At 42.0% G+C, this 26,191-nt stretch overlaps 1 protein-coding gene across 8 annotated transcripts in view; it reads left to right on the top strand.

The window, feature by feature from the left end:
- WNK2 (WNK lysine deficient protein kinase 2) overlaps positions 1-26,191 on the top strand; it is a 186,620-nt gene that overhangs the window by 85,746 nt on the left and 74,683 nt on the right. For all 8 annotated transcript variants that reach the window (XM_073644543.1, XM_073644546.1, XM_073644545.1 and 5 more), the window contains exons 6-8: positions 5,856-5,944; positions 14,126-14,345; positions 18,556-18,829. In XM_073644543.1, coding sequence (XP_073500644.1) covers positions 5,856-5,944; positions 14,126-14,345; positions 18,556-18,829 — 583 coding nt within the window. The remainder of the gene's footprint in view (positions 1-5,855; positions 5,945-14,125; positions 14,346-18,555; positions 18,830-26,191) is intronic.

Genomic DNA, 26,191 nt, shown 5'->3' with positions numbered 1-26,191 from the left:
AGAAGCCATTAACCCCAAAAAAACACAAAAAAGCCATATTAATGTTTGCAAATGTGCACAGGAACAATGACCTTAATTTTTGGAAACATGTCCTGTGGTTTGATGAAACTAAAATTGAACTTTTTGGGCATAATGACCATCGTTACGTTTGGAGGAAAAAGGGAGAAGCTTGAAAGCCGAAGAACACCATCCCAACTGTGAAACATGGGGGTGGCAGCATCATGTTGTGGGGTTGTTTTGCTGCAGGAGGGACTGGTGCACTTCACAAAATAGATGGCATCATGAGAAAAGAAGATTAGGTGGCAATACTGAAGCTACATCTCAAGACATCAAAAACAAACAAGATAATATATTGACGTTGCGTGTCCAAGAACTATTATACCAAGAGGGAATGACACATTACAACACTACATTGAATAAATATAAATACATTTATTTGTTGTTCTATTTTAATCACAGAAAAGAGGGGAAGAGTGCTCAACAAAGGTTCTATTTTAATCAAGAAATGTATTTATATTTATTCAATGTAGTCTTGTAATGTGTCATTCCCTCTTGGTAAAATAATATCTCAAGACATCAGTCAGGAAGTTAAAGCTTGGGCGGAAATGCGTCTTACAAATGGACAATGTTGCCATTTTGGCAGTATGCTTCGGGTCAAAGTGGCTTAAGGATAACAAAGTCAATGTTTGGAGTGGCCATCACAAAGCCCAAATTGGCAAACTGAAAATTTATAGGCAAAGCTGAAAAGGCAGGTGCGAGCAAGACTACCTGCAAACCTGGATCAGTTCCACCAGTTTTGTCAGGAGGAATGGGCCCAAATTCCGACTGACTATTGTGAAAAGCTTGTGGTAGGATATCCCAAACGTTTGACCCAAGTCATTCAAATTAAGGGTAATGGTACCAAATACTAATGAAATGTATGGAAACTTTTGACTTTGCAGTAAGTAATAAAAATGCCTTAAAACATTCTCTCTCTCATTATTCTGGCATTTGGCAAATATTAAAAATTATGGTAATCCTAATTGACCTAAAATGGGAAAGGTTTATTCTTATTTCATTTGTTGATTTCTTGTGAGATATTGACAAAAACATGCATGTGTGTCTTATTATATAGTGTTTGGAAATTTCTGGTTTCAACTGTATTTACGTAGGGCTAAAAAAAAACTTTCAACTAAGTATTGATTAAACTATATATACAGTATTGTATATAAAGTTTTAAGCGGATGTGGAAAAATGCTGCAAAGTAAAAATGCTTTCAGGAATGGAAGCGTTAATAGTTTATTTTTATCACTTAACAAAAAGCAATTTGAATAAACATAAGGGAAATCTGAATCAAATCAATATTTAGTGACACCCCCCTCTCTTTTGCCTTTTAACCAGTGTCAATCTTTCTAGATACACTTGCACACAGGTTTTGAAGAAACTTGGCTGGGAAGTTGTTCCAAACATCTTGGAGAACTAACCACAGATCTTCTGTGGATGTGGTTTCTGCAGATCATTCAGTCTCTTGCAATTCCAGACAGACTGGATGAATTTGAGGTCAGCGCTCTGTAGAAGCAATATCATGACTTACTGGACTACTTTGTTTTTAAGCTGGAGATAGATTTTAATTGAATTGTCTGTATCTTTGGGGTCGTTTTTAGGGATGAGCGGGCTTGTGGATGTTCAGGTTCGTCATGTTCATCTGAACTTTTATCCAAAGTTCGGTTTGGGTACCAAAACTCTACCCGAACTTGAATCTTTGTCTCTCTGTTCTCCTTGAGCTCTGAACACTAAAAGGGACTTAGGGGAGAAGTCCGTGTTCCGAGTTCAGCACTGGGCACTTTACAGTTCGGGTTCGCTCATCTCCAGTCGTTTTTCTTCTGCAGAATAAATATTGAGCCAAGCAGACTCTTCCCTGATGGTATTATATGATGGATCCGTATCTGCCTGTATGTCTCAGCATTGAGGACATCGTTAATCCTGCCCAAATCCCCAACTCCCTTTGCTGAAATGCAGCCCCAAAGTGCACAGTACATGTCGGGAAAAGTTTTCCCGTGGGCTTTTTTTTATGTTTGCAGCAGTTTTGCATTGTGATAATTGGGTGCTTGGTTTTTACGGATGGATACAAGAGTTTTTATCTGTATTAAGAACAAAAGAGGGATTGATTAAAACCCACTTTAAATAGGAGTCAAAAGAACACTCATTCGGTCAACTGCTTTCTCTCCCTATTTTCCCCAAAATACACCTGCTGGTGCTCTCTCTACAGAGAAGAGAAGAAATCATTCCTAGACCCCTCTGGTATCAGATATTTCTGTACATCTTCTTGAAAACAAATTGATCTAGCTGTGGAAATCCGACTGCCCGAACCTCTGTCCCCTATTGTCTAAGAGGAGTTTGGTGTTTGGTCATCTTAGGAGGAATCGGTCACCAAGTTTTTGCCACCTAATCGGAGAGCAGCATGATGTAGAGACAGAGACCCTGATTCCAGTGATGTCACTCAGCAAGGAGTCCAATAAGTGATGCATTGCAGGAATCGAGGGTCTCTGCCCCTACATTAAGCTGCTCTCAAAGGGAATCAGTCGCTAGGTTTTTGCTACTCCATCTTAGGATGTCTCATTTAATAACTTAATTAAGGGAGTCTGCTAACTCTGAAATCTATATCAAAGTAAATGCCGATCGTTGTAGGAGCAGCCAAACTTTTTTTAGTTTTAAAAATTTGCCAGATAGTTTTGGACAAAACATTCTTTAAGTTCATATACAAATGAGGTTCTCAAATTACCGTGGACTTGGGCCATGTGGTTTGCCAGAATTTTTCACCGGCTAGCTCAGCGATGTCAGTAAGTGCAGTGGGGTGGAGCAAATCGACCAAACTGTGGGAGGAAGGGCACTGCAGACTGCCTGGCTCTGGCCATTTGGCGCCAAACACCTCATTTGTATATCAACATGAACTATCCAGAGTTAAATCTAAAAGTATAACTACCGATTTCGGAGTTGATAGACACCCTTTAATATCTTCCATTGGGTTTGGGTTAATGTGGCAAACTTGCTGAGCTTTAATGTGTAAACGACTTTTGATGTATAGCACAAATTACACCAATAGTTTATTTAGTACAGTTCACCCTTTTGCACTCAGTACTAAATCACACAAGCCATATTTGGATTCCACAGCCTGTTTATTAATCTCCAGCTATAAAACTGTGTGCAATTAAACTGAAAAATGACTACATTTTAACACTTACAATAAACTTTAAAAAAATATTCTGGAAACACAACTTGGATTTTACTTGGGTTCTATTCTAGAGATCCATCCTGTCTGCAGCCATGTTTATCTGCTGTACTTAGTTCCTTTTCCATTGATGCCAGCAATACAGAAAAAAAGGATGACTGTACTTGACATTTGACATCTCGCTTTATCTTGTACAATATCTAAATGTAATGAGTCCTTGGTAAATCTGGGCACCGTGATGGTACAGAAACTTCTCAGCAGTTGGAGGATCTTTACTTGGAGTAGTAGTTTTCTTCTTCCCGATCTTTACATTTACCGAATTGGCAAATGAAGTTCTCAAGATGTCACTTTTTAGGGTTATAAATGGCACTGTTCATATTTTTATATATATTGTTGTATGTATCTTATGTTGTTAACCATATGATTTGCAATATAATTTGAGGAAAAGGATGGTATCAGTGGTGTTTTTTTTTCCAGCTTTGATTTTACAAAACACATCACTGATCTGTCCAATCAATAAAACACGGATCAATAAAACCCTGCACATATTGGGAAAAATATGTAATCTTGTAGCTGCTTTTTAGAAAGAGTAATGTAATATATAACCCAATAACTGGTATTGTACTTGTATAGCTATTGGACATTCTGCCCTTTAACTCCATGTTAAAATATCATTAAGCTATTGGTTTTTTTTTTTCCTTTGTTTTTTTTTTTTTCCCATAAGATCCCTGCTGTGTATAAAATGGATCTAGAAAGTCCTGATGACTGAAAAATAAACTTTTCTGTTTTTTTTTCTGGTTTTCTGGCCAGCAACTGCAAAATGACTTGCAGAAAATTCTTACCTTTGAAACACTATCTTCAGGATTAATAGGTCCAATATTCTGAGCTATTTAATAGAGAATGTGTCACCAGGTTTATCCTCCCTAATCTGATGACTGCATAAAAATAGAGGCAGAGATCCTGATTCCAGTGATGTATCACTTACTGGGCTTCTTGCTGTAGATTTAATAACCTCACTGTTTAACTGCTGCAGCTCCTCTAGTCCTCTCAGTGATGAGCTCAGTATAACCCTACCTCCTCCATTGATTGACCCTTTTCTGCCTACACTGTACATAGACAGAAAACTCCCTATCAGTAGTTGGGGTACAAGGGGGAATAGCTTGATCTTAAAAATATTGAAGTCTAAATGGCAGGAGCTCACCACTGAGAAGACTAGCAGAGCTGCAGTAGATAAATTTTTTTTCAAAACTACAACACGAAGCCTAGTAAGTGATACATCATTAGAATCGGGTTTTCTGTGCCTACTTCATGCATACTGTTTATACATCAAACTCCATAATATACAGTATGTAGTAAAATCTCCCCAGTGCTGGCAGAATTTTATAATTTCACTGTAGTTACTGTAGGTCAATTTCATACATCAGACCGTCTGAGTATGGAGTGAAACATCCGGTCCAGCCTTGGTACTCCTGATCCGAACTCTGCAGCCTCAGAGCCATATATGAGGCTTTTAAGATTGGGTTATAGGACCTGCAGCCAGTCCAGACTGACAGTGAAACCGACCTTATGCATAAGGTTTGGGGCTCTGCATGGGATAATTGGAGCATTAACCACCTATTATGTGTCATGCAAGGTGAGGTAAAGACTAAGTGAAACACGAAGGGAAGAGGGGAAGGAAGCCCAAACACTAGGGAAAGGGGGAGTGGAGACCCCTAGGCAGATCTTATATCACCCTGCCTACCCTATCGTCCCTATATAGGTTCCACACCTATCGCCAAGCAGGAACCTAAGCCCTGAATGTCCCTAGAGCTTGGCCCTAGATAGGGAGGGGACAGAGTGAGCACTAGTCAAGCCCCACGACAAACTAAAGACAACAAGGTAGACAAACAAAGGGGATACACTTAGCTTGAGCAGACACCAGAGGAGTAACACCAACTGTCCTCCAAGGGCACCAGAGAAGAAACTAGCCGGCTGCTAGTGCTCCAAGCCTACCCAGAGGTACATAAAACTATCACCGGTGACTCTCTGGTGAAGCAGACTATTTAACGACCCAGCAAGGGTGTGTCAATCAGCAGCAGAAGGTGGAGGTCGCTGCTGGGTCCTAAAGGAAGAAGGAAATAATTATATTACAGAGATGAGGGAATCAAGAAGGCGTCTGCATTGCCAAGCACAATGACCTTCTGCAGCCGGCTCCAGGGCGACTGTCTGTCACACCTGACACACCCGTGACATTAAGGATTTAATTCGGACAGAATCTTGGACGAAAAACCAATGTGGTATTACAATGTGACTATTTCCTTTACATTCTGAGTTTAAAGTCATTATTACTTTGAGAACCTAGTTAATACACATTAAATATATTGCTAACCACTGAGCCAGCATGTTGGCTCAGTGGTTAGCACTGTAGCCTTGCAGCGCTGGGGTCCTGGGTTCAAATCCCACCAAGTACATCATGTACAAGGAGTTTGTATGTTCTCCACGTGTTTGCCTGAGTTTTTTCCCACGCTCCAAAGACATACTGATAGGGAATCTAGATTGTGATCCCCAATGGGGACGTGGATGATGATGTCTGTAAAGATGAAGAATTAATGGAGCTATACGAACAATTAAAATAAGAATAATTTTTCACTTTCTGCCTTTTTCACAGGGTGTGAAACCAGCAAGCTTTGAGAAAGTGTCAGATCCCGAAATCAAAGAGATAATCGGGGAGTGCATCTGCAAGAACAAGGAGGAGAGGTGAGGGGGATTATATTTGCATTATCGGTGTAATGTAAATGTCAGTCTGATAATTACAATTCACGCCCGCTGTCAGCTTATTTGCCCATGAAGTGCAGCCTCCGCAGCGCATAGCCCCAGGATCACAATAGAGAGATTCTCCTATCGACCCGTCACCACATTTATACAGCTCAGGTCCCGACAATTTATTTTCGGAGAGTCCGCTAAACAGTGGACAGCCCTGGTAAATGGAGAATTGTTGGTTAAGGGGCTTTTTATTTATAAAACAAATAACCTCTCAAGAAAAGAAAATGCTGAACCTTGGAACAGATTTCTATTTTACAAGCTGAAGTGAAGCTGTTCCCGTAGACAATGTGCTATTATGGCTGACCGAGCAAAGCAGCAATGCAGAAATAACAAAGTGCCTATGGAAATGTGTATAAGTTAGAGAAAAAATAAATTTAATTTTATCCACTAATTATTATTTTTTCCAAAAGACGTGATGTGTAAGTGCTATCTGTATCAGAATAGAAATGGCAATAGATTTTTTTTTTTTTTATTATTTTTATTCTTCCTGAAACTGCGCCATTTATGGAATACCATGCGGAATATGCTTCAGAAATCACTCTTTTTCTTTGGAGGTTTGGAAACCTGAAGGCTTTTTTTATTATTGTTTCCAGAAAGCTTTTGTGACTTTTTTTCTTCCAGATGTAGCATTTTCTTAGTGTTTAGTGTTCTTTGGGCATCTTTTTGCAGTCATTTACTTTGCAAAAACTCTGAGATGCCCAGGGAGGGGGGAGGGGGGGGGGTCTTCCAAAGGTCTTGTTAAGCTATGTTCACATGTTGCGTTTTTGTTGTTGGTTTTTTTTCACCAATAGAAAGCAGTGGGTACATTCAAAAACACAGCAAAAAACGCAGGTATCAGGTGTACAAATCAAATGTACCTGATAAAGATGCAGCAAAAAATGCAGCAAAACCTGCTTTTTATAAGAAGCTTCTTTACTGCTAAGAGAACAGATTTTGCCTGCAGGAAAAAAAAATGCTGCAAAAACGAAACTTGTGAACATAGCCTTATTCTTCCAATTGATTTCTGTTGTAGAGTATGGAGCGCCTTCCAAATGAAAAATGCCTGAAAAAATGGTCAGGTCACTTCTTTTAATCTTTTGACAAACTTCTGGTTTCAACTGCATATCATCCCTATGCGGCTATATTGTTGAACTTTGGGGTATGTGTGCACTTTGAGTGTTTGCAACCGATTTTTCTGCAGGAAAAACACTGCGAAAGATGCACTCATTTTTTGCCGCGTTTTTGCATGTATATTTTTCCCATTCATTCGAATGGGTAAAAAATGCTGAAAAAATTGACATGTTGCTGACTACTTGAAAAAAAACACTTTGTTTCAGATATTCAAGGAAAAAAATTAAGCAGCATGTGCATGAGATTTTCAGAAATCTCATTCACTTTGTGTTGTAAACTGCCACTTTCCGCTGCAAAAACGCAGCGTGTGAACAAGCCCTTAGTGCAAGCACCTTCACAGCATCACCATTCCTGGAGATATGTTATAATATGCTTTTTGACATTGCGCTTTGCAGGGGCACTGTGTCCTCTGTGCCTTTTGTGTGTTATAATAATATAGTACAAGAGAACCAAAGATATACCTCCGGTGGTGAATAGTATAATTTTATATATTTACAATAATCTGTAATGAATAGTATTACGCCATCCGGAGTAGAGGACAAATAAGGGGTAACGGGACAATCGGAAAAACCATATAGCAAACAAGAGGGAGAACGACCGATCATAAAGTCCCAAATATCAAGGTATAATGAATAATTTTTATTAATGAACAGGTAATGACAACAAAAAAATAAAAATATTAAAAACAGGGGCGAATGTCTGGATATAAAGTAATGACAAATTATACATGCGGGAGGCGACAAATAGAGGGGGGGGTGGTATAATGAGTACTAAAAAGTGGAGGAAAAAATATATTTATAAATTATATAGACTAGTGAATAGTGACTTGAATAAATAATAGAAAATACAAATAATGTGTATAGAGAAATCGTTATCATACAAACATATATATAATATGTAATGTAAAGGGAGGACAGCAAAAAATGAACAGTATTATTACATATGTATATTAGTCCAAACCCATAGCAAGGATATCATAATAATATACAATGAGGATTCAAGAAGAGAGTGAAAAAACGGAAAGCAGAAAAAGTGAACAAGAATGTAAAGCAATTGTGTTAAATGATCCTCCAATATAAATAGATATGTGCAATGAAGTAATGGAGAGAAAGAGTCACTTACAATGGTATAGATGCCTCCCGCACGTCAGACAAACGTCCACCCCGACGCGCGTTTCGGCAGAGCGCCTTCGTCAGGGGGTGGAGATATCGAGGAAGCAGGAAGTTTAAAAAGGAGACCGTAGCCAATGAGAATGGAGAGGTGTGTGAAGGGTGTGTATGGGTAGGCCAATCAGCATGGAGGAGGCGTGGTGTGACGCGACTGAGCCCGAGCGTCCCCGCGTCTCCATGACAGCCGCGTCACATGACCCGGAGTCACGAGACACGCGCGCGCACGTGACCCAGAGACCTCAGGACATACAACAGACGCGGTCGGCATGGAGACCACGCAGGACGCCAGAACAGAGCCGCGTACCGCCAGCTCCAGAATGATGGGAGGGGACATAGGATGGCACGTATGCCGCCGGGCGATCGAGGGCGGCCGGGACCACCGCACCGCGCAGCCAGAGGGGTCACGTAAAGGTACGGGGGCCGCGGGCATCCACGGCAGCACGGCGGTGACACATACCATCCACATTAAATATCAATGGTGAAATAATACAATGTGAAAAGATGAGTGAGGAAATAAAGAAAAGGATAGGAGAGTGAAAAACGATGTGAGTATCATAAGGACTCAAGTGTAAAAAGTGAAGCAAGGAGATAGTAGTGGAAGAAAAAATAGTGAAAAAAGTGAAATAAATAATAAGAAATATAATAAATAGATAATAGAATAATATAATAATGGAAAAATACGATAAAAAGTATACAGTATGAGTCAGTTATTTTTATCTTAAGTAAAATACACAACATATCTAATAACCACACAAGGTGAATATGAAGTGCATGTGCATAAATTAAAACATATGATATAAAGAATAACGTCCGCTCCGGTAAAAAGTCCAAGATGGCCAAAATGGGTGGATAAGATTCATAGATGTTATTTAGGTCCTTCAAGTGCCCACGAGTGTAAAGAGGGAAGGGCCAACCACGCCACGACATGTACCACATCAATGAAGGTATGGGAAATAGATACTGCAGAAAGAGTGAATAAAACATAAATATAAGTATATGTCAACGGTTATAATTAGGGAGAAAGAATATTTAAAGTGTGTATGTAGCATAGTCTACGAATTAGGTACAAAAGTATATGTACCCATATATATAGAAAAGATATAAAAAATATATATTAGCTGCATAAAAGACAATTAGGTTAAATTAAAAGCAACCTGATATCAAGTGGGTGGTCAGAGAAATGGAGCAAATGTATTATACTCATTGAGACCATGTGGGTGGACCATATTTAAGGTCCAAATCCATTTGGTCTCCCGCTGGGCCAGATTACGATTAATGTTCCCCCCACGGATAGTAGGTGGGATTGAATCGATGCCACGAACTAAAAATTTGGTACTGTCACAGTCGTGGTATAGTTTGAAATGTTTTGGAATTGTCTTCAAAATAGTAATGTCTTTTTCATCCCTAGCCGCGATGATGCCCAATATATGTTCACGTACCCGCACCTTTAGTTGTCGGGATGTCATCCCAACATATATTTTAGAACACGGGCAGGTGGCATAGTAAATGACAGCCCGAGTAATACAGGAAATCTTTTTATTGATTTTATAGGATTTCGTCCCTGTAGAGTCACAAAAAGTATTTGAACGTTCAATATTAGGGCATGCCACGCATCGTCCACATGGCGAGCAGCCACCTGTCAGAGGATGATTGTCAAGAAAGGTCTTCGTAGGTGCGGGTTGATAGTGACTAGAGACAAGTTGGTCGTAAAGATTTCTTGACCTCCGAAATGTAATTTGGGGTCTCTCCGGAAGGTATAGTGATAGGGTTGGATCTGCCAGAAGGATTGGCCATGATTTTTCCAGACATTGCCTCATAGTGACAGCATGGGCATTATGAGTCGTGATGAATCGAACGCAATTTTTATCAGTTCTTTGTCTGGAGGAATATAGAAGTTGGTGGCGTGGTGTATGTCTAGCTCTGTGATAGGCACGTTTAATCATCCTATGGCTATAGCCACGTTCCTGGAAGCGTGTCTTCAATTCAACTGCACGTTTCTCAAAGTCCGTATCTGACGAGCAGATCCTACGTAATCTCAAAAATTGACCAACCGGGATAGAGTTAATCATAAAGGAGGGATGGGCTGAGGAGGCGTGTAGGAGTGAGTTGACAGATGTGGGTTTGCGATACATATCGGTTTGTAATGCCCCATTCATGTCGCGTTTGATATTCACGTCCAGAAAGTTGATAGAAAAAGCGTCCGCCTCAAACGTGAGGTGGATGTTAAGATCATTATTATTAAGTTCAGACATGAAGTCAACAAGTGAGTCTTTGGTCCCCTGCCAGATCATAAAAATATCGTCAATGTACCGCGTCCAAAAAAGGACACGGTCCATTGACGAAAAATGGTCCGACAGGAAAAGGTCCCTCTCCCACAGCCCCAGGAACAGATTGGCGTAGGAGGGCGCAAAAGCAGCACCCATTGCTGTTCCCTGGAGCTGCAGGTAGAAGGACCCTTTAAAAATAAAGAAATTGTGCGATAAAGCAAAGTCCAATAGTTGTAGGATGAATGTAGACATAGCAGAAGACACACTGGAGGTCTGAAGAAAGAATTGAACAGCTTTCAATCCATCCTTATGTCTAATGTTGGTGTAGAGTGATTCCACATCACATGCGACCAACAGTGTGTCACCGTCAACATGTAATCCATCTATCTTTTTGAGGAAATCGCTGGTGTCTTTCGTAAATGATGGCAGACATTCCACCATTGGTTGAAGTTTCGCGTCGATGAATTTGTTGATATTTTCCAGATAATTACCCATGCCCGAAACGATAGGTCTCCCCGGTGGTACCTTGGTGTTTTTATGTACCTTCGGAAGGAGATACAATGTGGGGACGATATGTTCATTGACCTGGAGTGCCAGGAAAAGTTCCTTGGTTATCACTCCATTGTCCTTGGCAAGTGATAGTAAATTATTTAATTGGGATTGGAAGCTACCAGAGGGGTTATAAGTTAACTTCTTGTAGCAAATGGTATTCCCAAGTTGGCGGAAAGCCTCCCCTTCATACATATGGGTGGGCCAGATAACTATATTTCCGCCCTTATCAGATGGTTTTATTACCACATCTTCCAGGTGTTGAAGTCTGTCTAGGGAGAGGCGTTCCGCCCTGCTCAAGTTGTGATGTATTATCCCTTTGGTAGCTGTTTCCAAATCTTTAGCCACAATCTGCACAAATAAGTCAACGTTGGGACATGTAGATAGGGCGGGAAATTTTTTTGATTTAGGTCTTATTGTGGATGGGATCTTACCGCCATCTGGGGTGATATGTTCGATGGCTAGTCCCTCCAGTGTTCTCAACGCTTCTTGTTCGGTCTCTGTTGGGAACATGACATGAGAGGAGTGATCATGAAAATGTTTTTTAAAGATGAGCGATCTCGCAAACATATGTAGATCTTTAGTGACGGTGAAAAGATCACATTTAGCTGTAGGTGAAAAAGACAACCCACGTGTAAGTAGCCGTAGATCAGTGGAAGAAAGAATATGTGAACTGAGGTTAATTACCTTCATATCGTAATGGTTTCTTTCCATGGCGGAGTCATATTGTCTTTTATTAGGGGGTTGTCTAGATTCCATTGTACGTTTGGGCCTAGCCGCAAATCTAGTGGCGTAGGTGTATGATGAAGTATCAGAAGTGTCACTTGTAGACGAAAAAGATGATACCGAAGGTTTGCGGTTCACCTGGTTGGTATGGGTCGAAGTTTTTCTCCACCGGTAGACTGATCCAAATTGGAAGTCTTTTATATCTCTATTATATTTATTCAACTGATTGTCTTGTATATTTTTGGCCAGACTTTCCACATGCTTCTCCATTTGAATATTCATGTGTTGTAAATTGTCAGCTGATAGTTCAGTTTTGGCCTGGGTATACACGCTTTCCAATTTCTTATCGATCTCGACAAGAAATTCTCTATACACATTATTTGTATTTTCTATTATTTATTCAAGTCACTATTCACTAGTCTATATAATTTATAAATATATTTTTTCCTCCACTTTTTAGTACTCATTATACCACACCCCCCCCTCTATTTGTCGCCTCCCGCATGTATAATTTGTCATTACTTTATATCCAGACATTCGCCCCTGTTTTTAATATTTTTATTTTTTTGTTGTCATTACCTGTTCATTAATAAAAATTATTCATTATACCTTGATATTTGGGACTTTATGATCGGTCGTTCTCCCTCTTGTTTGCTTTTGTGTGTTAGTATTCACCTTTTTCCTGACCACATAATGGATGGATGTTGCCATGGAGATTCATCAAATTTTATACAAATAATGTTGAAATTCGAACAAGGAGAGTTCATGGTAATGTCATTGCTGACGTGCGAACACGCACTGACTGCATTTCTTACAGATTTGTGGCTTTCCACTACAGTTGCTGCTTAAATTTACAATAATAACTACTTTTGATCACCACCCGAATAACCTTGTGTGAGAGGAGCGTTGGTCTAACAGGTCCTACGCTCCATTGACCGAATGTGCGACTACCGAAGATGGCCAAATGCTCACTTCTCCTGTCCCCAGCTGTCCCATAGTAGGATCTGCTCGACCACGGCTCCATTCAGGCACGGGATTCGGGGTTCCCTGTTGTGATCGTTGGGTGTCCAGTGGTTGGACCTCTACCGATCTAAGAACAGTTTCACACGTCCGTTTTTTTGGCAAATGTGCCATGTTATTTTTTCATTTCCCTTTTTTTGCAGACCAATAATCTGCTTAAAAATAGACTTGTCCTACTTTGATCCATGTTACGAATCAGTTACCAATGCAAGTAAAAAAAAAAACAGCACATGGATGTCTTTTGTGTACAGGCTTTAAAAGCTAATGTTTTTTCTTTTTTCATTTTCATACAAGTAAGAAAGGTAACGAGGATTGCAAAAAACAGACTCAAATGTGCCTCCCCCCCCCTCCCCCTCGCGCTCTTTCCCTCTCCCCCCTCGCGCTCTTTCCCTCTCCCCCCTCGCGCTCTTTCCCTCTCCCCCCTCGCGCTCTTTCCCTCTCCCCCCTCGCGCTCTTTCCCTCTCCCCCCTCGCGCTCTTTCCCTCTCCCCCCTCGCGCTCTTTCCCTCTCCCCCCTCGCGCTCTTTCCCTCTCCCCCCTCGCGCTCTTTCCCTCTCCCCCCTCGCGCTCTTTCCCTCTCCCCCCTCGCGCTCTTTCCCTCTCCCCCCTCGCGCTCTTTCCCTCTCCCCCCTCGCGCTCTTTCCCTCTCCCCCCTCGCGCTCTTTCCCTCTCCCCCCTCGCGCTCTTTCCCTCTCCCCCCTCGCGCTCTTTCCCTCTCCCCCCTCGCGCTCTTTTGGAAGAATATTTACGAGGAATGCACCACATTAGTGGTCTGGACCATTTTGAGGAAACGTAAACCTGGCTCAGAAAAAGACTGTCGACCAGTTGATTTGTTTAGATTTTTTTTTGCTATGTGCATTTCTTTTATGTTGAAAAGTTGAAACTTCAGTCTTTAATAAGGTGTTAATCCCAACATTAAAAATGGATTTGTAAGGTCTGACCACTGGGACCAATTTCGGATCACGAGAATGGGGCTCTGAAATTCCCCTGTCGAAATGGAATGGTGATCACTCATTGCCATTTAAGGCAGCCGCTATAGAGCATAAAGTGGTGGTGCACATATCTGAGACATTTTGGAGCCCAATCTTGGTATTGTTGGGGGTCCCAGCTGGTCTGCAAGTTATCACCTATTCCAAAGAATAACCCTTTTAATGGTGGGTCCTGCAGCCATATTCTTCTATTTTGACCATTCTAATCTATAGTTTTTGAAATAATTGTTACCCTGGAGAAACAAACCTATATCGCATTACTTTACTTCTGTTTTCCGTGTTTCAGATATGAAATTAAAGATTTACTAGGCCATGCTTTCTTTGCTGAAGACACTGGGGTGAGGGTAGAACTTGCAGAAGAAGACCACGGAAGGAAGTCTGCGATTGCCTTAAGACTCTGGGTGGAAGACCCCAAGAAGTTGAAAGGAAAGCCAAAAGATAATGGGGCCATTGAGTTTACTTTTGACGTGGAGAAGGAAACGCCTGAAGATGTTGCACAAGAAATGGTAAAAGCACTGATTATCTACTGTATTTTTTGGACTATAAGACGCACCTAGGATCTAGAGGAGGAAAATAGGAAAAAAAATGAAGCAAAAAATGTGGTCATGATGCAATGTTATAGGGGAGGGAGTCTGATGCTAACACTGTTATAGGGGTATTGTCCCCCAATTCTGTACTAATATCCCCCTTCCTGGTATATATGGCCCCCCTTGCTGTTATATGTGACCCTCACCCCCATCCTGGTGTGCAGGGCACCCCTCACCCCCATCCTGGTGTGCATGGCTCCCCCATCCCCATTACTCTCCCCACAATAAAAACGATTCTACTCACCTCCCCTCTGCTCCAGTGCTGCGTCCTGTTCTGCTACCAGCAGCTGATCTCAACATGTGAGCAGCGCATGACGTCACTGCCAGGCGCCCGCACACGGTGAGATGAGCTGCCAGAAAGTCACTGCTCTCCACGCTGGGACTATTGGTGTGGGGAGCAGTGACTATTCATTCTTCTTAATTTTGGGCGAACACTGTAGCTGCAGCAGCGGCTTGGCGATCACGTGTGCCCGCTATTAAGGAGCATGAATATTCACTACTCGCCACGCCCATGGGAGTGGGGAGTAGTGAATATTCATGCTCTTTAATAGTGGGCACACGTGACCGCTGAGCCGTTGCAGGAGCCGCGGTGCGGCTACACTGTGCGACCGCTATTAAGTAGAATGAATATTCAGTGCTCCACACGTCCATGAGGGCGTGGCAGCGTGCACACATGACGGCTGCAGCAGGCGTCTGCTGCTTCCTGTGCCCCTTCTTCCGCTCCCCCCATCCCTCCCACCATCCACGGCAACGGTATAATATAGTACATTCGGACTATAAGACTTCCCCCACACACACTTTCCTCCAAAATTTTGGAGGAAAAAAGTGTGTTTTATAGTCGAAAAATACAGCATATATTTTACAGTGAAGCCCAATGACGGGTTTGTTATATACAGTATATATAATATGTGCGCACACATACAACTCAAAATTACTACTATTGTGAACAGTTAAGCAAGTTGAAGATAAGATCTCTAAAAGTCCTAAAGTTAAAGATGATACATTTCCTTTGTATTTTAGGCAAAAAAAATGTATTGTCATTTTTTAACATTTTAACAATCGCAAAAGTTTAAGCACCCTTGGAGATTTATGTGCTCAGATAACTTTGACCAAGGTTTCAGACCTTAAATGGGCTGTTAGGGTTATGGCTTGTTCATGATCATAGGTGAGAAAGGCCAGGTGATTCAAATTTCCCAGCTTTATAAAAACCCAGCCTCCTCTAACCTGGTGCCACAAAACAGCGGTTCCTCTAATCTTTTGTCAAAGAACAACAGCTCCTCAAACCTTGTGCCTAAAAAACAGCAGCCATGGGTTCTTCTAAGCAGCTACCTAGCACTCTGAAAATGGTGGGGGACCACAAAGCATGAGAAGGCTATAAGAAGATAGAAAAGCGTTTTCAAGTTGTCCTTTCCTCAGTTTGAAATTGAATTAAGAAATGGCAGTTAAACGGAACAGTTGAGGTCAAGATAAGGTCTGGAAGACCAACAAAATTTCAGTTAGAGCTGCTCGTAGGATTGCTAGAGAGGCAAATCAGAACCCCCTCTTGACTGTAAAAGACCTTCACAAAGATTTAGCAGACTCTGGAGTTGTGGCACATTGTTCTCTTGTTCAGAGACACCTGCACAAATATAGCCTTCATGGAAGAGTAATCAGAAGACAACCTCTCCTGCATCCTTACAATAAAATTAAGCATCAGAAGTATGCAAAGGAACATCTAAACAAGCCTGATGCATTTTGGAAACAAGTCCTGTGGACCGAGGAGGTTAAAATATAAGTCTTTTGGCCACAATGATCACAGGTATGTGTGGAGAAAAAAGGGCACAGAATTTCAGGAAAAAAACATCTCGCTAACCATTAAGCATGGTGGTGGATCAGTCATGCTTTGGGGTTGTGTTGCAGCCAATGGCGGAGGGAACATTTCATGGGTAGAAGGAAGAATGGATTCAATGAAATTTTAACAAATTCTTGTTGCAAACATAACACCATCTATAAAAAAGCTGAAGTTGAAAAGATGATGGAAAAATGGATAATGATCCTAAACGCACATCAAAATCCACAATAGACTACCTCAAAAGACACAAGCTGAAGGTTTTACAATGGCCCTCACAGTCCCCTGATCTGAACATAATTGACATCTGTGGCTAGACCTCAAAATAGCAGAGCATGCAAGACGACAACCCTGGAATCTCACGGAACTGGAAGAATTTTCCAAGGAAGAATGGATGAAAATCTATCAAACAAGATTTGAAAGACTCTTGTGTGGCTACAAAAAGCGTTTACAAGCTGTGTGTTAGAAAAAACAAAACAGGAGGGTTCTATCTTGTGGTTTGCGGTCACGTGACCATCTGCCTATATATTCCAGCTCCGCCCTTCTGGCTGTGCTGGACTTCAGTGTTGTTTGACTGTCTTGCTAGCCAGGTGCTTTGGTGCCTTTCTCTGTCAGTTCACTTGGTCCTCTGGGACCTCTAGTACATTTTTGTCAGTTTGTCTTTTGTGTTCTGCAACAACTTCCGTTTAGAAGGTGTCCCATTTTTGTCCCAGTCCTTAGTTCTTTTAGGGATTCCTCCCTTTTTTCTATAGGTCTTCTTTCAGACTAGCCGAGGACTAAGGCGGGTCTGTTCACTAGGAACAGGCAGCCCGCTACATTGTAGGGATTCAGCTTAGTCTTACTGTAGGGACAGCTTTCCCCTATCTTTCCTTAGTACATGTTGCAGATCATAACACTGTGATACTTTCAAAAGGGGGGGCTACTAGGTACTAACCATGCAGGGTCTGCAAACTTTTGCATTGGCCCATTCTCCTTTTTGTAATTTTTAAAATGTTAAAGATAGATATATTATTATTTTTAACTTTTTTGCCTAAAATACAAAGGAAATATGTCATCTTTAGGCCTTTTAGAGATCATTTCATCTTCAACTTGCATAGCTGCTCACAATAACAGTAATTTTGACCAGGGGCGCCCAAACTTTTACATGCCACTGTTTTATACACATTTTTTTCATTTCATATATATACCAGGATGGGGAGATATATATATATATAAATAAAAATATATATAAATATGTGAACGCATAGAACATAGACTTTAAAAAAAAAACTAGACCAAAAGAAAAGCGCAAATGCAATATTGAATTGGTCTTTAAGTGTCTCCCTTCTGACTATCATTCTGTCCACTGACTTTTGTCAAGTGCGATCAGTCTCAAGCAGCAAAGACGAGACGGAGTACAGGAAATTAGGACAAGACTTTTTATGTCTAACTGCTTAGAAGCATAACTGAGGGGGGCTTTCAGTTCAGGGCCGGCAAGCTATTGGCAGGCTCAGTGCATGCTTGGAATTGTATGTGGAGGGGTGAGTTCCTGCTCCTATAGTTCTGGCAGAATGCTGAAGAATGCTCAGGATTTGCCCACTCAAACAGCGGAAGTCAGGTTACAGGGCAGGATAATCGAGACAATATCTGAACATATAAATCTGGTATGTGCACAAGGGCAGCAAGACCTTGCTCCTCTTCAGGTTTTTGTAAACTGGTATGTTTTAGATTGGGAATACCCATTTAAGCAGACTGTTCACAGTATTTACAAGATCAAGTATTAGATGCCAAGGAAATGGCTTAACAACAAGGGGAAGAAAATTGCTTTTTCTAATTGGATCAATACCTTCTTTGTATTCTAAGAAGACATCAATACTTGGATCAATCATCCTTCTGATGACGTTCTTCAGAGAGAGAATGCAGGCGCAGCACAAGTGGCCGGTGGTGCTGGAATAGTCATCCTCTTAGTGATGGGGCTCACGTTGACCCTGCGTCAGGAAATCAATGATCATGCACAGAGAGCAGGGAATGAAACATGTTTGAGCTTTTTTTCTTCTTTTTTTTTTATTCCCCCAAATGTTATCGTGGGCTGTAAGGTGGGCAATGGCAGCGGTGATGGTATTACCTGATCAAATTAGATGTAATCCAAATTATGGAGGTACACATGTAGCGAAGAAGCAAAATTTTGGCAAAATTCTGCATATTCGTTGCGTTGCGTTCATAGAATGTATTGATTTGCGTTGTGCTTAGTCAATAGTATAGGTAAATGAGCGGCTCAATTCAGCCTGTGGTATAAATCATGTTAAAACTGTCTCTCTCAAGGTGGAATCTGGATTTTTCCATGAGAACGATGTGAAGATTGTTGGAAAGTCAATCCGGGATCGAGTGGCATTAATCCAATGGAGACGGGCAAGGATTCGGGATGAAAATTCGAATCCTGAGGGGCTGGAACAAATGAACGTGCCTCAGACGTCACTAGCGCCATTGGCACATTCTTCTCACATCGGTCAACATACATTAAATGAAGCAGATGAACTCGAGGCTGACCAGCATTCGTTCTTGCCCAAACTCCCTGCCAGCTTTACATCAGTAGCATGTAAGTATTTGTCCTTGCCAAAAAATCAGATTGAACTGATCGGTGCTATTATAAGGGTACACTGCATTCATGCTCTTTAAGAAATGGAAAAAATGGCTGCAATGTTGCACAAAGAGCGCCACACCTGTTTACAGGTTGCGAGTGGTATTGCAACTTAGCCCAATTTATTTTGATGGCGCTAGACTGCAATGCCAGACTATAAGCCATGAACCGGTGTGGGGCTGTTGGAAAAAAAGCAGGGGCATGTACTACCCCTTTAACTCTAGGAAATGCCAATTTAAAGTGGTTTGTCAAATCAGACGCTGAACATGTGGTTTTTCTAGTCTACGAATACATTGGCAAACAATTGTTTTGAACGCGTCATCAGAAAATGACCTACTGTTCATAGGTTTAATGTTTTTTTTTTTTTTAATTTTTCACATAACGATCTGTATGAAAGGAAAAAAAATCTTGGAATTTAGAGCGATTCTATACTCCTACTTGAAGTTCTTTCGGAAAATCCACATGTGCCCAGACTTTTAAAAGGGGTATTCGCAACTCCAAGATCCTATCCTAATAAGTAGTAAGTGTAGTAATAATAATATTAGCAAATACCTCCAATTAGAAATGTAGTATAGTTCTTCTGATTCGCTATGGCGCTTACCCCATGTTCAAGGCATTACAGTAGCTTAAGTGTTTATGGTTACCACCACCAACTAACTGTAACTGAGTGATCGTAAGCTACCGCAATGCCCTGCACATGGTGTAAGCGACATAGCAAATCAGAAGAACTATACCACATTTCAAACTGGAGTTCTTTGCTAATATTATTATTACGCCTACTACCTATTGGGATAGGGTCTTGGAGATGGGAATACCCCTTTAACTTTTGTATTGCTGCTGCTAATGAGCGTGTGCAAAGGTCATTGTGAAGGGAGGGTGGAGCAGGGTCAGCTGTGATTGGTATATTTTGTGTTATCATTGTAATTATGTCTGTGATGATAATGAGTCTTCTGAAAATCCTTTCTAGACTCATACTTTCTGTTCGGTCACAAATAGCCCCAGTGGCTAGTGTGAAAATTTGTAAGATTTCTAAAATTTTTTGCTTTTTAATAGATGGTCCCCTCCCCCCTCCCCATATGACAATCAATTGTTTATTTTCCGATGATCTATTATTTTAAACATTTCTTCCAGACCTAAAAGTCAGAATAGAAAAATAAATAATTTAATATAATATATAATAATTTATATTTATTTTAATATATATTATGACAAAAAAAATGACAGCTGTACCTCCCCTCTGCAACAATTACTTTCAGTGTGGTCTAATATTTAATGGATGCCTATAAGAAGAGCGCAGGGCTAAAAAAAAAAATAGATAATCTATACGTTTGAAACATAATTAAAAAAATTTAATGAACATACGATGTCAGATACACAAATAGATAATGGAGTGAGCAATAAAACCATCCTAATAAATGTCAGATGTATCACATATTAAATATGCTTTTATAGGTAGTCCTTGATTATATTCTGCATATAGCTTCTTGTATTTAGTCTTAGGATACCGATGTAGGTTTTTTATGCTCATCGAAAACACTTGCCATTATTAAATATCTAAAAAAAATTGCATCAGGGCTCTGAATATACACGTGCTCCACTTGTCAAAATCACAGGCTGATGCTGTAAGTATCCTCTGAAAACCTGGTGCCTGTACCGTACCCCCTGGGGAATATGTACAGGCTTGGACTGGCCCACAGGAGAACAGGAGAATCCTCCGGTGGGCCACCACCCTCTTATATAAGCAGTACTTGGCACTATATACTTGAATCACTATGTACAGACATAGGCAGCATCTTATTAATTTACCAATCTACCCAGTTTATTGCTATAGAGAGTGAGGGTATATACACATTTGCATGTAGCTGAAAAGTGGGGCCCTGAAGTTGATGTTGCTGGTGGGCCCTTGGCAACCCAGTCCGACACTGAATATGTACCACAGCTCTATACCATACAGAGTTTTTAATGGACACGTTGTACAGAGGTTTTTTTTTATTGAAAATCTGTGTCCGATGTGAGGCATGCAGAGGTCTAGTAGTTGGCTGGCACTCCTCTACAACACCGAGCCGTAGTATGGCTACGTGCAGTAGAGATTTTAAGGGTATTTCCATCTCCTTAATGTCGTCCTAGCTTTGGTATATACCATCCCTTGACTATTCTCTGAAAGAAGGGTCTACCGCGCCATTTCAGCACTGGGTACCCTTTTACACTTTTTTTCCTCTGCACAGTGACGTTCTTAAAGCTGGCTCCGTTCAAGTAAGTCGTGCCGTCCGCAATCTTTCGTGCAGCCAAGCGTCATTGTGCAGGGAAAGGGCTTACTCTCACATCCAATTATTTTCCACGTACGAGATAAACTGACCTATTATTCTGATCAATGTGAGGTCCGAGTGTCATCTGTAATTAAAAAAAATATATATATATATAATTCTCCACTTTCTTCATTTTGAGGGACCGTGAAAATCGGACCAACGTTGGATGTCATGTGAGTGCAGTACAATTTTTTTTCATGGAACCATTAACTTGCTTTGCCGATTTTTGATCCAACCGTTGGTTCAAAATGAGGCATGTCTCTGATATTTTCCACGGGCTTCTTGGTCCAGGAAAAAAAAATCGGACATGTGCACAGCCCAGTAGAATATCCTAAGTATGAGCACTATCCGTGAAAATTGGACCAGCTCGGAGACTGTGAATGTCAGAGTTTGGAAGCAGCACTGTGCCTCCTTTATTCTCAGAATTGGTGGAGGTCCCGTCGTAAGACCCCCCAGTGATCACTAAAGACTGACATGTCTCTTAGTAAGATCAAGAAATCCTTTAGAAATGTCCTCACCCTGACAATGAACTCTTAACGTTTGCGTGACCAGAACCATTCAGCCATAGTGACGGCATCAGAGTTCATGTTCAGATTGATATGCGATCACAGATTGCACATGAAGGCTCTACATTAGTTGATGACTATCACGCTTGGTGCACAGTAGATATCTGCAAGCGATTTTTGCTTCGTGTTATGTAGTTTCAGATTGGTTTCCACTTGCATCTGAGATTGTTGCCTATATGATGGTAGAAGGGCGATTCAGTGGAAGCAGTGCAGGTGCATTTACTCCTGTATTTCCTGCGTTACGCAACAAGTCAATTATGCATGTATAGTCCATACATTAATGCTGACACGTCTAAATAATCTAATGGTAATAGGGCAGAACATGTCTATTACTTTTGGAGTACATGCAAGATGTATTTAGAGTTCAGGGGAAATAATGCTCATTAACCTTGGACATATTTTGAAGGATGTTTAAGGGAGACGGCCAAATCGCTTTAATAACCTCCTCGAAGGAAGCAAATTCCTTTCTTACTTACGCCCATTTCTTCAGTCAGATCTTGGCTAATGTAATTTAACCCTGTGAAGAATCCTCACCTCGTCACCCTGCCTGATGTCACCTTTAGATCAGACGGATCACTTGATACGGATCCGCACTTTCCACTGACGTGACGTTCCGCACCCCTGGGGGGCACATAAGGTCAGCTTGGGACAGTTTTACATAGGCACCCCCCCTGTGCACATGGACATAAAGGAGGCACTGGGAGTGAGAGGATGTGGCCCGCACAGTCACTGACATGACACCACACTCACTCACACCACTGACAGGCTGAGAGGCCCCTTTCACTAGCCCCAGTGAAACAGAACCTTATCAGCCCGGTAGGACTGCCACCAGTTCCTGTTCAATAGAAGCCTGGTCTGTTAACAGGAATTATATCGGATCAGAAACCAGCCCCAGTAGCTTGTGAAGTAAAACCGAGAATTGGACATGTGGATCGAGATAAAAGAGCAGCCCAAGGTTAAATTGTATATTTAATCGCCTTTAAAGCGCACCTGTCAGCAGGATTGTGCTTTGTACATACACTGTCAGGTGGGCGCCATTACAGTCATGGCCAAAAGTATTGAGAATGAGACAAATAGTAATTTTTCCAAAGATTAGTGCTTTATTTTTTGTAATGGCAATTTGCATATACTCCTGAATGTCAAAGAGTAATCAGCTTAATAGCAATTACTGTACTTGCAAAGTCAATATTTGCCCAGAAAATGAACTTTAACCCCCAAAACACATTTCAACATCATTGCAGTCCTGCCTTAAAAGGAGCAGCTAACATCGTTTTAGTGATTGATCCATTAACACAGGTGTGGGTGTTGATGAGGACAGGGCTGGCGATCAATCAGTCATGATTAAGTAAGAATGACATCACTGGACACTTTAAAAGGAGGCTGGTTCTTGGTATCATTGTTTCTCTTCAGTTAACCATGGTTATCTCTAAAGAAACACGTGCAGCCATCATTGCACTGCACAAAAATGGCCTAACAGGGAAGAGTATCGCAGCTACAAAGATTGCACCTCAGGCAACAATCTATCGCATCATCAAGAACTTCAAGGAGAGAGCTTCCATTGTTGTCGAAAAGGCTCCAGGGCGCCCAAGAAAGACCAGCAAGCGCCAGGACCGTATCTTAAAACTGTTTCAGCTGCGGGATCGGACTACCAGCAGTGCCGAGCTTGCTCAGGAATGGCAGCAGGCTGGTGTGAGTGCTTCTGCACGCACTGTGAGGCGGAGACTCTCTGAGCAAGGGCTGGTTTCAAGGAGCGCAAGAAAGAAGCCATTTCTCTCCAGAAAAAACATCAGGGACCGACTGATATTCTGCAAAAGGTACAGGGAGTGTACTGCTGAGGACTGGGGCAAAGTCATTTTCTCTGATGAATCCCCTTTTCGATTGTTTGGGACATCTGGAAAACAGCTTATTCGGGAAGAAGAGGTGAGCGCTACCACCAGTCTTGTCTCATGCCAACTGTATGAGAGGGGTTGCTTCTCAGCCAAGGGAATCGGCTCACTCACAGTCTTGCCTAAAAACACAGCCATGAATAAAGAATGGTACCAGAATGTCCTCCAAGAGCAACTTCTCCCAACCGTCCAAGAGCAGTTTGGCGCCCAACAATGCCTTTTCCAGCATGATGGAGCACCTTGCCATAAAGCAAAGGTGATAACTAAATGGCTCATGGAACAAAACATAGAGATTTTGGGTCCATGGCCTGGAAACTCCCCAGATCTTAATCCCATTGAGAACTTGTGGTCAATCATCAAGAGACGGGTGGACAAACAAAAACCAACAAATTCTGGCAAAATGCAAGCATTGATTATGCAAGAATGGACTGCTATCAGTCAGGATTTGGTCCAAAAGTTGATTGAGAGCATGCCAGGGAGAATTACAGAGGTCTTGAAGAAGAAGGGGCGACACTGCAAATATTGACTTGCTGCATTAACTCATTCTAACTGTCAATATAACCTATTGGTACTCATAATATGATTGCAATTATATTTCTGTATGTGATATAAACATCAGACAAACACTAATAAAAACCAGAGGCCAGCAGATCATGTGAAAATATAATTTTGGTGTCATTCTCAAAACTTTTGGCCATGAGTGTACATTGAGTAAAATGACACCTTTGATGATGAAATCCGTCCAGTAATTCTTTTATAATCTTTATTTTCAGTTCTGCCATAATGATATGCATGTGCTCTCATTATGTATTCATGTATTCCTATCTGTGCCTTGTGACAGGTCACTGTGCTTTCAGTGACCTGCCTACTGTTTTAAACATTGCCTGCGTAATTTCTGTTCAAAAGTGAAAATTTACATCCCCCAATATGGCATGCGCAGTAGACCTGTTGGTTAACGAGAGATGTTACTGCACACGCGCGGGTGCCATTTTGCTTCAGGAAAGAATTTGGGTGCAGCAATATGGCTCCGCACATGCGCAGTAGCATCTCTCGGCGATCGAGAAATGCTACTGCGCAAGCGCGGGCGTCAGGGTCCAGATTGCTGCAGACAAAAGATTTAAGCAGAATATAAGACAGTTACCAGTCAGATGGAAGGCCTGCTTGTGGGGGCGCGGCTGCCATATGGGAGGCTTGCGGACTCCTCTGTCGTCGTGACCTCCCTGGAAAAGAAGCACTAGGCCATGCTTTGCAGGATCATTTAACACCTTGGTATCACTCCCCTCCTGGCCCCTGGGCAGAACCGAAATCCCCTTTTCTGGAGGTTTTACTAAAACTTCCAAAACCTATGAAGATCATAACTCCTTTCTGGACGGTCCTAGGACGGCAGTTCTTGCGCCATCGGATCTGGCCGGGCCCCTGCTACTCGTTGAGACTGAACACAGCTTGGCTACCTGGTTGCTACTAGCTATTTTATGTATCTCCATACCTCTATGTGCTAGAGTGGGTCGAGATCCAGGCTTCACGCTCGCCATGTCCTGGGGATTTTGGAAATATGCATGATGTATGGCTAGAACGTATAGTAAGTCCATATTCTCCTTATGAAATTATAGCCGTCTGAACAAAGGAGACTGCATGGTTTGGATCCACAGGGGGTCTTCCTGTAGGAGCTCGGATTCCAGCTAGCCGGTGGGGGTGTGAATCCCTTGTTTGAAGCTGTCCAGGTGTCTCGTTACAGCTGCACATGTTGAAGGGGGACTGTAAGCTGCCATTACATCACCCCCTTCCTAGACGTGTGCTAGGGGGCAGCACTTTCTGGTGTTCCCCTGCACGCACGTCTGCAACCTACCCTCGTCGGGATAGTGGTATATGGCGAAGAAATATTGCTGAAGCACAAGGCTCCATTGCAGCAACCTCCCATTCATCCTGAATACAGTGTGTAACCAGCTGAGGGGGTTGATATGTTTCTACGGTGAATTGGTGTCAGAACAAGTATGGCTGCAGAAGCTGCAGGTCCCACACAATTGCCAGACATTCCTTCTCCATCTTCCCGGGCTCCGACTGTAGAGCCCCCCCTCCTACCCTGTGTCTCAGGTAGTGGACCTCACTCATACCAAGCTGGCACTTTTCCGGCTTAATGGTCAAGCCTGCCTGGCGGATCCGTCCAAGCACCTGTGCTAGATGCTCCAGGTGATCTTCCCAGGTGGGACTGAAGATGGCAATGTCATCCAGGTATGTTGCCACATATCCTTCAAGTCCCTTGAGCAGTGTGTTGACCAACCACTGAAAAGTGGTAGGGGCATTCTGCATGCCGAATGGCATCATTGTGGACTCATACAGTCCAAATGGGGTGATGAAGGCAGAGCATTCCTGTGCCTCGCTGATCAGGGGAATCTGCTAATATACCCAGCTCAGATCCATGATGGTCAGGTACTTAGCCCCAGCCAACTGATCGAGCAGGTCATCCATACATGGCATTGGGTACTCATCGGTGACCATGACTGCATTGAGCCCCCCTGTGGTCCACGCAGAATCGGGTTGTCCGGTCCACCTTTGGGATGAGGA

The sequence above is a fragment of the Phyllobates terribilis genome, unplaced genomic scaffold, assembly GCF_046119375.1.
Source record: "Phyllobates terribilis strain yellow unplaced genomic scaffold, ASM4611937v1 Scaffold_8__6_contigs__length_399053987, whole genome shotgun sequence".
In the NCBI taxonomy this organism is placed as follows: domain Eukaryota; kingdom Metazoa; phylum Chordata; class Amphibia; order Anura; family Dendrobatidae; genus Phyllobates; species Phyllobates terribilis.
The sequence above is the reverse complement of the archived record's forward strand: the minus strand, read 5'-3'. Positions and strand labels throughout refer to the sequence as shown.